This window comes from Salvia splendens, chromosome 6 (genome assembly GCF_004379255.2).
Source record: "Salvia splendens isolate huo1 chromosome 6, SspV2, whole genome shotgun sequence".
NCBI classification, from domain to species: domain Eukaryota; kingdom Viridiplantae; phylum Streptophyta; class Magnoliopsida; order Lamiales; family Lamiaceae; genus Salvia; species Salvia splendens.
In genome coordinates, this window is record NC_056037.1 from 12,514,758 (window position 1) to 12,527,700 (window position 12,943).

Sequence of the window (12,943 nt, forward strand, 5' to 3'; positions counted from 1 at the left end):
AACTCTTGGGAATACTATATAACACCAAGATTATATAGATACTTTTACTAAAAAAATTAAATTTATTCTCATTTAATCCAACACCGTGATGCATTTGCTAGTACATGTGAATAATCTAAACCTGCCTCCTATGTACGAAATAAAACAAAAACAAAAAAAATGTTAACAATTATACTAACAAATAAAAATAGGGAGATGATACAAACAAAAATGCACCTAAATCCATAAATGCAGCCTGAATCTTGGCCTTAGGATTAAGTGATCTAATGGTCAATAATTAACCAAAAACACGGATGGTCATTATTAAGCAATTTTAGGTCATATTATAAAATTCGGGTTTGATGTCAAGTTAAGATCATTTTAGGTCATGCGTTGTTAGAATGACCTAAAAATAAACTAACAATGACCTAAAAATGCCCTACGTATGATTTTGTTCTACGTTTCTGTATTTAAATCTAATTTTGCATAGATCAAAACCCAAAATATGCCTTATAACACTTCTATAAATGTCAAAAATATTTCATTACAGTATTGACTCAACTTATTTTAACACAAGAAATACCTGCAAGTGTACGGGACTAGTGTAGCAATTAGCAAGCAAGAGTATCGTATCCCACAGAGACAAGATTATATCAACTCAAGTACCACGAACAAACGTTGACTACTATCTAGACAATCGAATTGGAATTGGTTTTGTTCTAACACTACTAAAAGCATATAAAAAAGTAAAAGTAAACAAAAGTAACAAAAGAGAATTAAACACAAGGATAAGAGTAGAACTTTGGATCCAACTACAATGGAAATGTCGTGCAATTACTTCAACAACTTCGATTACCCATTTTATGTCTCTAGGATTACTAGGAAAGTCGCTAGTCTAGGTTGAACCCCCTCTCGAGTGTACTCACCCCGTTGATTAACCCTTAATATTGAAATCTCCTTCTAATATGTTTAGATTAATTCCACTGCACAAAAAACCCAAGCCCTCACAAAGGATCCCCTCTCTCGAGTGTAGATTATCAATGTCGTGTTCACTCTTTTATCACCCCTAGTTAGGTATCTCTCGATTACTACTATCTAGGTAAACAAACTCAATTGGTAGCTAAGCAATTGAATTGAAAAAGCACAAGAGTGAACAAAGAAATCACAAGAGCTAAGCAATCTAAAGAAGTCCTTGAATTAATCACAAACATTCATTGTAGTCTTCACCAAAACTCCACAATAAATTTAGCTACTCATGTTCTTCATGAAAACCAAAACAAATGATTCAATCAAATACATAATAAAGCAAATAGATACTCATGTGAGATAGATCTATGGAATGGAAACTTCAATCTTTCGATTTGTAGTCTTCAATCTTCAAATCTCTCTTCCCAGTGTTCTTGGGAGTGTGTGAGAGTGTGGTAGGCGGTAGTTGTAGAATCCTCCTTAACCTTAGCCTTTTCTCCTTTAATCCCCCATCAAAACTCGCGTTTTTGGCAAAAGAATCACCAAAACAATGTACCCGGCTGGGTGAAATTGTAAAGGGTAAAAAATCACCCGGCCGGGTGATGATTTTCGACCAGTTTCTGACCCTTTCAGCGCAGAATTACTGTACCCGGCTGGGTGAATTACTGGACAGCGCAGTGTTCTTATAATGGCTATAACTTCTTCTACCGAACTCTGATTGAGGTGTGCAAGATACCCACGCGAAGCTCTTTCAAAGACGAAGAGATTGATATGCATTTGAGGCTGATTGAGAGTCAGAATCACCGACAAAATTGTCTCAAATCAAGGCTGTTGCACATCCATATATTTTGTATATTTTTCTACACATTCTTAACAAAATGGTCGACATACCAACATAATAGAGAAGTAGATATAAACACGCCCATTAATAGATGAAATATGACCAAATTCATACAAAACCACCTTCTAAAACCATGTAAAATCCAAGTTTGTCAAGTACGAGGTTTGGTTCGAATAGAGTGACATTTGTGGACATAGTTCCCATTTGTCGTCAACATAAAAAAATTTCCGAAACACTTGATGAAGATGATTGTCCATGCTTCTTGCTTTCCTTCTGAGGCCTACGTTTCGGCCCTATTTTCTATGCTGGTACTTTATTATTTTAAAATTTTTAGACAAAATCCGTATGAATAATAAAAAGAAGAAAATATGAAAAATGTGCGACTGAAAGAAATTAGGGAGGGAAATACTCTGCAACTTAATTACTAATCTTTATATAAAGCTATCTTTATAATCTTATTAATCGTAAGCAGCTCTGTATCATGTGATGTCACTTGAATAATCTTTTCAAATTTGTGACTGCGATGAGTTTAGATCTGGGTTCGAGAATTCATAACTTTCTTTTGATTTATTCTTTTTTTCCTTTTCTAATACAATCACGTACGAAATATTACATCCACAAAATATTGTTTTAATGATGTTGATGCATGATCAGGACTAATTTTATTATTGAAATTCAATTTCCATTGTAGTGTTCGATTGAATTTTATGTAGTCTCCGAGTTTTATTTACTTGAAAAAAATTGAAAAAATTAATGCAAAGTAAATATTACTACTCCATAAGTAACTTTAATAAAACATTGCAACTAGTTTAATTTTGGTGTGTGTTTATTAGCACTTTTTCGGTTGAAGGATCGACTCCAAGAAACTAATTATGAAATTGTACTTCGTAAAGGACATTTGGATCTAAGTTGTTTGGAACCATTGTGGTGAATTTGATACTTTTTTTTAAAGGAGAAGCTGAAGGCTTTTGTAGAGAATTTGTAAGAAAATTTGAAACGAAACGAAAGACAATGTGATGTAATGAAATGGGTGTATGTAATTATTTATAGATGAATATAATTAAAAACAATAATTATTCCCTTCATTCTACCATAGATGATTGATTCATTGTTTTCGGAACCTGAATTAAGGAGATTTTACTTTCTAAGTAAAATAATATTGAGAGAACCCAAAATACTATACAAATATTTATAAGTGGAAGGGAGTATTAGTTAATGGGTATAATTTTGCATGTTTGAGATAATTTTATCATTTTTATAATGTCAAAAAAATAACAGAATCTTTCCATTTTAATTGAATTTTCAGTTTAATTAATCGCCCTCCATATTAATCAAGGAACAGATATTGCTTAATGGAGTATATTTTTATTAAAAAAATACTCATCTTCAGAAGTAATTTAAAATATAATTAAAAAATGAAAAGATAACACTCAAAAAAATACTTATCGTTATAACTATACAATTTTATTATATAATTTCAATTTCAATAAGGAATATGCTTATTTTTTAAATATATTTTTCATATATTTTTATAATTAAATATAGTATTTAGTTATGTAATATGTTAATTAATAGTGCCATAATTAATGCGTATTCTAAATCAATGTTTTTTTTCTCTCTAAAATAATAGTGTTAAAAAAATACTCAAAACTATATACTCGTATCACTGAAAATAGAACCAAACTAAAGAGCATTATGTATGTACATACAATTTATATGAATTTATCTTTTCTCTCCACAGCAACCTTCACAAGTTATAACATCTAGATATCAAAATAAACTTATTAAAGTACACAAAAAGTATTGTCACATATAACTAATGCTCCATTTCTCACAGACTCACAGTATTTGGTAAAATGGACATAATTCGATATACAAATTCAATATTATAGTTTTAATTACGATTCTATGGTGAAAACTTTAAAAAACATGAATTTCAAAATAACAGAAGGCTTAGCAAATGCAGTAACTCCGGCCCTTCCAAATAAAGTAGTCAGATTCATGAAGTTGACTGCAGAAACTTGGTTGAATATTTAAATTTGGCTTCAGTATAAAAGATTTTAGTGAGTTGAAACAGTAATAATTTTATTTAGAAGCAATATACCACTTCAAAGCCAAGTAATTTAATTCGTAATATTGGTTGAACATTTCCGATTCCCTTAAAAGTTTTGGACTTCAACCATACTAACTTTTTTTCTAATTAAGAACATTATTCTTTTTTCTTAAATGGGATACGCTATAGCTAAATAAACCTATATTTATAATTGAGCATGTGCATTCATATGTAGACGACATACATATATATATTTATACATATAAACATTTTAAGAGCAATAAGCTTGCTTAAAACCTTTTCTGCTCTAATATATATCCTGAAAATTTTCTCATCAACTGTATTTGCAAATAAGTGGGCATGAGATTCAGAAATATATTATCCGATATGTTTTGTTATAGACCATTAGGTATAAACCTAACTACGTATATACATGTAATCAAAAGAAGGAGGTAATTATATTTATCAATCCAATAGTAGATTAAATTGTTTTATAAAGCCCTGACAACCATATTACATCAATGGGAGAAATTCAAGAAAAACAAGGTAGCAGAACTTACATATATGCCTCAAGCCACAAGGTGAAAACAATTTCAACAATCCTGAGCTCAACTGCTAGTGTTGCTTCCCAATATTATCTTCTTCTTTCTTTCCTAGTTGTTTTGAAGTGCTGCAAATTAAACCAAAAAAACAACCACAATCTCAAAAACATTTTTTTAGAAAAAAAAAAGAGTTCCAAAATGATTCATGGAAATTGATTTTTGTCCCCACTTATTAATGAACTTGTGCTGATCCAAAATGGCACAAATGCTGTCCCAATTCTCAGCAGCGGCGGCGTTGTAAGGCGCTGGGACGCCGTAGTTGGAGCTGGAGATGATCAAATTCTGCTGAAATCCCATCGGATTCTTCACTTTCCTATTGATCACAATGGATTCCTGAATTAGGTCTTGATGATTTGCTGCTGCGACTTCGTAGGTTGGGTGACAACGGAATCCGAGATTGCTGCTGCTGGAAGCTATCTTGTTGATGAAGTTGAAGTCGCCGTTGATGTTGATGTTTCTGGTCTCGTTGAGCTTCTTGATGCACATCTTCTCCCTCGTCCTCTCCCTCGCCCTCGCCCTCGCCTTGTCCCTCAACTCCTTGGTCGAAGAAGAAGCCGTTTTCATTTTGTTTGATGACACTTTGAAATTCTCGCGGGAATCAACCTCGCACTCGGCGGCTGCGGCGGCGGCGGCTCTCTCCCTCGTCTCCTCGAGATCTTCGATGGCAGTCTTGGACTTGGTGAGGAGCCAATCGAGGGTTTTACTCGGCTTGTCGAAACCTAGATTTTCTTGGAGGTCGAAGAACTTTCTAGCCACTCCGATGGAGAGGCGAACCCTCCGATCCCTCGGCCCTTGGGCCGTGTCGATTTTGCTGTGGCGGTCCTTCTTCCAGGCCTTGGCCGCGGCCGAGGGGTCGCCGCTGAGGCCGTAGAGCTCTTGATTGGCGGCCAAGAGCATGTCGTGGTGGTGGTGGAGCAAGAAGTCGTTGCCATTGAGGCCGACAAGGGAGGCGGCGGAGGTACGAGGATTGGAGGGGTGTGGGTAATTGTATGCATTATTCTTGGTGAACATTGTTTTTTTTAGGTGGGATTAGAAAAGCAAGATGTTACATTTGATTTTATCGACAAAGATATGGAAATTGGAAACCCTTATAGTTGAGAATTGAATTAAATCGGACGTGGAAGGATGGAGATGTAGCAAGAGAGGGTTTCTCAGTGGTGGATGCTGATTACAGTTTCAAGTACTGAAATCATAGTAAAGTTGTCCGTTTCCATATTTAAATCTAGAAAGTGTCTCTGTCTGAGAAGGACTTCTTGAGAGTGTACTCTTCTTTCCATCCCTTTCAAAACAATCCATTTTTCCCTTGCATTGTATAAGTTGGTAAAATTTGAGTTGATATTACCATCAACCAAACCTAAGTTACTGTTTGGCTACAGTACATTATTTGGTCAATATTTTATGGTGTCCCATGTAGAGCATTGCTGAAACTTTACTAATTATAAGTTTTTGCTTCTTTTTATAAGGTGTCTCGATCATAGTCTTATCACGAACTATATTCTCATCAATTTATTTCTAATATACTATAAAAAAAATTAACAAAAAAAATAGAAACGTGTGACTGTCATGAAATATGAATTGACATTGTGTGATCCGGAGATTAGACGTTATGTTACTTATATAGTATATAGTTTAATAGCTTAATTAAGCTTATAGTAGACATTATTTATTGTCGATATAAGTCGCTAATAAAAAAGTAACACCAACTATTTATCATAAGCCATGTTCGTTGTCACGGAATAAAATGATAGTGGTAATTATTTTGAAGAAAAAACCACAATTGTTGTTTTAAATATAAAGTGACAGTTCATGTAATTAGAGTTGAAATTTTTAATAAAAAAAACATGACAATTGTTTTAAATAAAAATGACAATTCTCGTTAGAAAAATGAGACTTGTTTCCATGTATATCATTTAACTATTTTAGTAGTATATTTTATGTTGAATAAAATTAAGTGGCAAATTTATAAATAACAGTTACTATTTCTCTATGAAAGAAAATGAATATGTTGAGTACAAACCCATCAGTCGACAATCCGAACAGAATAAATTGGCTACATATTGGATTTGGATTGGACCCGACTATAAACTCTCGACAAACAAACACTTTCTTCACTCTATTTAAAGAGATCACTTGAATGATAGGAGTATGACATTTTTGATGAATTTATTAACTATAATAAAATAGAAAGATTAATGATTAAATATTTTAATAAAGTGAAAAAAGAGATACATTTTGTTCAAAAAAGAAATGTGATCATTTAAATGGGATATTAAAAATTAATTTAAAAAAATAGTGTAATACATAGAAAAAAATATTTTGTGTGTATACTTTTTATATATAGTACTTAGTATTTAATTACTCTCTCATCCACTATTAAATTAGTTTTATTTTAGTATTTTATCATTAAATATTGTATTTCATTCATATTTTTTATAAAATTTAATATTTTCTAAATTCATATTAGGAGTCTTTTTCGGTACACCGTGTTATAAGACATACAAGGTGAAAAGTATGTAAGATGCTTCTTCTCTAACAAATAGGTCAGAGGTTCGAATCAATACGGAGGTAGATGGGAAACCATTGTTGATGCTCTTTTAAAAAATATGAGTGAAAAAGGTCAATAAACTCATATTGGCGGACGAATGAAAATGTCAAAAGTGAAATGAGACTCCTATTGAATGGATCAAAATAACAAAAAATGAATGTTTATTATTGGACTAATTGTATATACTCCCTCTGCGGCTCTGTCCCATTTTAAGTAAGAACACCTTTCTTAAAATAGAAACATCGCTCCCCTTTACTTTCCGCTTAACTCGCAATCACATGATAAATAAGAAATCTAGAACGGAGTAGTATTTCACTAATTAAAGCGGGAAGGAAAAAGTATAAAAGTAGAATGAATGCACGTTGCACTAATTTTTATCACCTACTACTTTCTTCTATCTTTCCTAAAATCCGCATCAAATTGAAATGAAATATTGAGCATATGTTTGTAACAAAATATGTGAAAATATAATAGAAGGGGAAAAATAATTAGCGTGTAGAAAGAGCATGGCAAGTCAAAGGGCGGCCGTGAGTGGTTTGTGAATGTAGGTGTGACCACCCTATCCGTATATTCCGAAAAAGCTGGTATTATAGTAGTATAATAAAGCATAGGCTACGGAATCGAGAAATTATGCAGTTAATGAGGTCTGAATCTGATGATGAGCGAGGGGCCCCGTCACCTTCGTGTCCGCTTCTCCTTCTCCATTTTCTGCTTAAAGAAACCCTCACTCCTCCTCTTTTTTCTCAGTACGGCTTTTTCATTCCAGCGCCGATCAATCCTCATTTAATAATTATTTTTCCCGACCTCCCATTCTCTGCATCTGCTGCCCACCCTACAAACCCTAATTTCCTTTTCATTTTGAAAACTGTATGTGAGTGGTGGTGGCTTTCCTGTTCAAGAAGAGGCGGAAATGAAAGATTTATTGGTGGTAAGTTGAAAAGGGGTGGTGTGTGTCTGGATAATTTGGGAAATTATTAATTTGAAAACAAATCAAGAATGAGAATTTCTCTCAGTCCCTCTCTCTCTCTCTCTCTCTCCTTTTGTGTTTGGTGGGATAAACCCTAAATCTGGTTTCTGTCTTTTTCTCAAAGAGGGAGAGGAAATTTGTTGATTTCTTGGTTCATAGACAAATTTTTCATTTCATAAAGTTCAATTAATCCATGGCTTTATTTGTTTTTCATTTCTTCTGAAATAACCATCTTTGTAAACAAGTAAATGTCTTTCTAGTTGTGTATGAAGAAAAACTTGTCTCTAGCTACACATCAAGATCTATATTAATAAATAAAAAAAAAAGTGTTCTTTTTTTTTTGAACGAAAACCGCAGATGTTCTTATTTTTCTTATCCTCCTCCATTCTTTTTATATTGTCTTCTTCGAGGGGAGAGGATGGTTATTAGTTAGTGAAAGGAACCATTTTCAATGTTTGTACATGTGTCATTCACTTGCTCGATCGGTTTTAATCTTGCATAAGAAGGAGTAATTCTTTTGGATCTGCCATTAACTACTAAGTTTTAACAAAGCTCTTGGGTGTTTTCACACAAAAATTTTATGATTGTAAAAGAAACCCTGCACGACTTTATTCGGGTTAGTAATTTTACAGCAGGAAGTCAGCATAGGACATATTCTATAAAAACATCCCTTTTTAATATGCACTACATATATGAAATTTAAATTATAGTACTCCGTAATTCATTTTATAAAATCACCTCTCTCACACTCCCAGGCCAGCCCTTATTTTCTCTCCTTGGTTGAGATCTCAACCGACACCATTAATTAATTAAGGGATTAAGCTTGACTCACTTATGCAGAATCCCGTTGGTTTTTTAAATTAACTATAATATTTACTTATATAAAACGACATTGTTTTAATTGAATTATGTCCTATATAACTATATTTGACTGCAAAACTGATTTTAAAGTAAATTTAGAGTGATTAAGTTCGCAGTAATTTTGATCATTTTTAAAATTTACGTGCTAAACGACCCCAAAATTTATGTATTGAAGCGTCAATTAATACTCCTTAAATAAGTTAACTTTTGTACTAACCAGTACTTATTTTATTTAAATAATTAGGGTTTATTACTCTTTTATTTAAAGACAACTTTTCTGTTCCGATTCCATATGAAATTTGAAAACCAAAAGATAATGAACATATTCAAGTACTATAAGAAGTAATCATCAATCCGGACTTACTAGGTAAAACTAAAAATAAAGGTAAGACAATTTTACTAATTCCTTAAATATATGAACTAAAAGACTTATTAACTCTGATTATTAACAAAATCTTAAAAATGTAAAATAAGACTTCCTTAAGTTCAAGCTCATGCTTCGAAAACCTCGGAAGGACACTGTTAAAATAATTATTAAATTTTATTTCTGGTGATAAAAAAGTACTGTACTTATTCTTTTTTGTTTATGCTCGTCCTTAATTTATTACTATAATCGAAGCCTAATGCATTTCATTTTTAGTTACTTTTACCAACTTTTGTGTGAAATAGTACATTGCACAATATTATCTTAACAGAAACTGCATAAATAATTGAAGCCTAAGGAGCTCAATAAATGGAATTAAAAAGTACTCTAGTTGGGTACTCCACAAACAAAATGAAACTAAAGTTGCTTAATAAGAGATCCATATAAGATAAGAATACCATGTCGTTGGTAGGATATACTCTCTCCATCTGTTCATGATAAGTATCACATTTTGTCATTTCGATACGTCTACAATTAAATGCTCATTTACATTGTTCCATTGTTAAATAATTACACTCACATTTTATTATAAGATTAACTTGCTAGTTTTGTTCACCAGCTTTTCTTCATACTCCCTCTGTCTCTGAAAATTTGTCACGTTTCATTTTTTGCACTCGTTTTGGAAAAATGATAATAAATAGTTAAAGTGGAGAGATGGTAAAATAAGAGAGGGAATAATGTAGAGAAGACTCTCATCTACATTATTCTCTCTCTTACTTCATTTTTCCCTCTCTTATTTTACCTTCTCTCCACTTTAGCTATTTATTACTACTATCATTTTTCTAGAATGGGTGCAGAAAGTGAAATGCGACAAATTTTCAGGGACGAATGGAGTATTTCTTGAAACTCGCACAGTGTTAAAATGGTACTATGAATCACAGATAAAATGTATTAGTAGTATCATTTATAAAAACTTAATCCTTACAATGTTAAAATTGAATAGATATGATTAGAATTATGTATTCTACTTAGAGATGTTTTACAAAATCACATAGATTTATACTACGTATTTAAAGAAAATTGTCATTTAAATAATTTTTAGTTGACTTTTGATCAATCTCATACTTTTCAAAAATGGTGAATTAAACCTTAAGTTTTTTACATTTCACAATTGTTTTATACGATTAAAATTTTGATGAATTTTTTGTAACTTTTGTTGTTCTATCTTCATCGCACACACAACAATCATCTAAAAATTGATCATCATTATAATATAGAACAATGTCAAATTTGTCCAGAAGTCAACCAAATGATAATCTAAATGACAAATTTCAACGGAATTTTAATTGTATGGAGTATGGACAGCTGTGAAAGGTGCAAATATTCTGATTTAATTCACTAGTTTTAAAAATTATAGAAAGTGACATTTTTTTCTTATATGGTTTATATTTTAAAATTGTTTTATTACTGACATTTTTTTGTGTTTAATTTGAAGCAAATACGATATTATAGATTCCAAGAATATTATATACTCCTGACACTTAAGATTGAAATTTAGAAATTTAATAAACTAATTATATTCAAACGCAAACAATATCGTTTTCCCGTCACATGAGGTTCAATTTTAGGATTAATATGTTTAAAGTTGGATGAAGACTATATACGTACCACCTATCTTGAATTATTTGGTTAAAGTTGATTGATATGTAAAGGATGATGAAGAAAACGACTGTAGGAAATATGTAAAGTACATTAATAAATGATGAGACGAATTCATATGATCTTTAAATAGTGATGAATGTGACTCAAGTTTAAAAAAATGTAACGAACGTGACTATAGTCGTCTCATTTACCTACAAATTGAATAGGCCCAAATCATCAGTAAATGCAACGGAAGAGTAGAACAAATGGACCATCCTGCTTTAACAAAACGAGATAGGCAAAAGAATATTGCTGACCTCTGTGGAAATAAATCTAGGGTGGTTGCTTAAATCACTAATTCTAATAGTATAAGTTACCCATGACTAATAGCTTTGGCGAGACTGAGAAATCGAATCAGCAGTGAGCAGTTAAATATATCAAAACGACATCATTACAATGTTAAATTACAAAAGAAAAAATGCAGTTCACATCGTTAGAAGAGATGATCAGGCAGTTAAATATATCAAAACGACATCATTACAATATTAAATTACAAAAAAATGCACTTCACATCATTAGAAGAGATGATCAGACGCCTAGGCTGGATCAAGCTATTGCTAATCAACTTGATCAAGCCACTGCATGCTGACGCTCACATTGCATGCCGCAGCTGGATCAAACCGCTGCTAATCAAGTTGATCAAGCCGCTGTTGGAATCGTGCTTAGTCAAACGACTTTGACTAATAATAAATGTTACAAGACATTTAATTTTGTGAAATTAAATGCAATAGCGCCGATCTACGTTCTGAGTCGATGACCGTAGTATATTCATTTTCTTAAATCCGATTCCCGGTGAGTGAGAAATAATATATTAAAGTTGCTAATAATAAAACTAGAAATGAACTATGAGAAAAACTAAGGGATTAATTAACTGAGTGTTAATTATCCCACATCGGGGATGATAAACTTCTTTGATGAAGTATTTAATAGATGAATTATTATGTGTAATAATTATCGTGGAATAAGATGGGTGATAGAGCTCACATGCGCGCACGCCGCCGCCCCCCGTGAGCCGCGCACCGTGACCCGTGCCCCGTGCACCGTGTGCCGTGTGCCTTGTGCCTTGGCAATTGGTCTTTGGGCTGCTCTTTAGAGCTGGTCGTTGAGCCTGGTTCAAGCCCCGCTTGTTCTTTTTAGACCACCTCAAACTCCACGCTATCCCCGACGGAACCTGACTCATGGTGATCCTGGTCCATGTCATGTCCCCGCTGGACCCCGACGCCCCGACTCATGGTGGTCTTGGTCCACGTCATGTCCCCGCTGGACCCCGATGCATAATGGGAGACAAAAGGTCCCCGACGGTCCATGGTGTATCCCGTCGTGTAGTGTGTCCAGGTGCGTCGTGTCTCTTCAGCTCCCAATGGCCAGTGCACCAGTCAGTAACTCCACGAGAGCTAAAACTGAGAATGAGACAAACAAGAGTAAGGGGTGTGTGTTCATGGCTTCCGCAGTTTTCTTTCATGGTATCAGAGCAGGATCTCACTGATCCTGGCTCTTGCTCCTTTCTTGGTTCTTTTTCTTTACTACTCAAAAATGGCAGAAGCCAATGAAACTATTCCGGTGGCAACACTGCCACCAATCTTCTCTCAGTTGCCCCCTATCTCAGTTAAACTAACTGAAAGAAATTTTCTCATGTGGCAGTAACAAGTAGATGTTGTTGTGTATGGATATGGCCTAGAGAGATTTATTACAGGAGAAACAGAACCACCTCCACAGATGATTGTTTATCAAGATGGAGAATCCATGGTGGGGAATCCTGCCTTCACAACTTGGCAAAGGCAAGATAGAAGAGTGGTTGGATGGCTGCTGTCTTCTTTATCAGAGAATGGTCTAACCTTGGTGGTTGGACTCAGATCTGTCAGAGACATATGGAGTGCTCTGGAGACTAATTTTGCAAGCCGCTCAACAGCAAAGGTCATGCAATATCGCCAGCAGATGCAGAATTTAAAGAAAGAAGCCATGTTCATGTCTGATTATTTGGGAAAGATGAGAACCTACTTTGATTTGCTGGGATCAGTTGGCTGCAGAATCTCGGAGGGAGAACAAGTTCTTCACATTCTAGGA

At 33.6% G+C, this 12,943-nt stretch overlaps 1 protein-coding gene across 1 annotated transcript; it reads right to left on the bottom strand.

Annotated features, from left to right (window-relative positions):
* Positions 1 to 4,301: 4,301 nt before the first annotated feature.
* Positions 4,302 to 5,524, bottom strand: LOC121807560 (transcription factor DICHOTOMA-like). The gene is made up of 2 exons (XM_042207825.1): positions 4,611 to 5,524; positions 4,302 to 4,509 (listed from the first exon to the last, which is right to left on the bottom strand). The coding sequence occupies exons 1-2, from the start codon at positions 5,450 to 5,452 to the stop codon at positions 4,455 to 4,457; spliced, it is 897 nt and encodes a 298-aa protein (XP_042063759.1). The 5' UTR covers positions 5,453 to 5,524; the 3' UTR covers positions 4,302 to 4,454.
* Positions 5,525 to 12,943: the final 7,419 nt, after the last annotated feature.

Excerpts from the sequence above, each read along its gene's own strand:
- LOC121807560 (XM_042207825.1), bottom strand. The coding sequence starts at position 5,452 with ATGTTCACCAAGAATAATGCATACAATTACCCACACCCCTCCAATCCT. Across the intron at positions 4,510-4,610 it reads CAGCACAAGTTCATTAATAA|CACTTCAAAACAACTAGGAA; the intron begins GTGGGGACAAAA and ends TTTAATTTGCAG.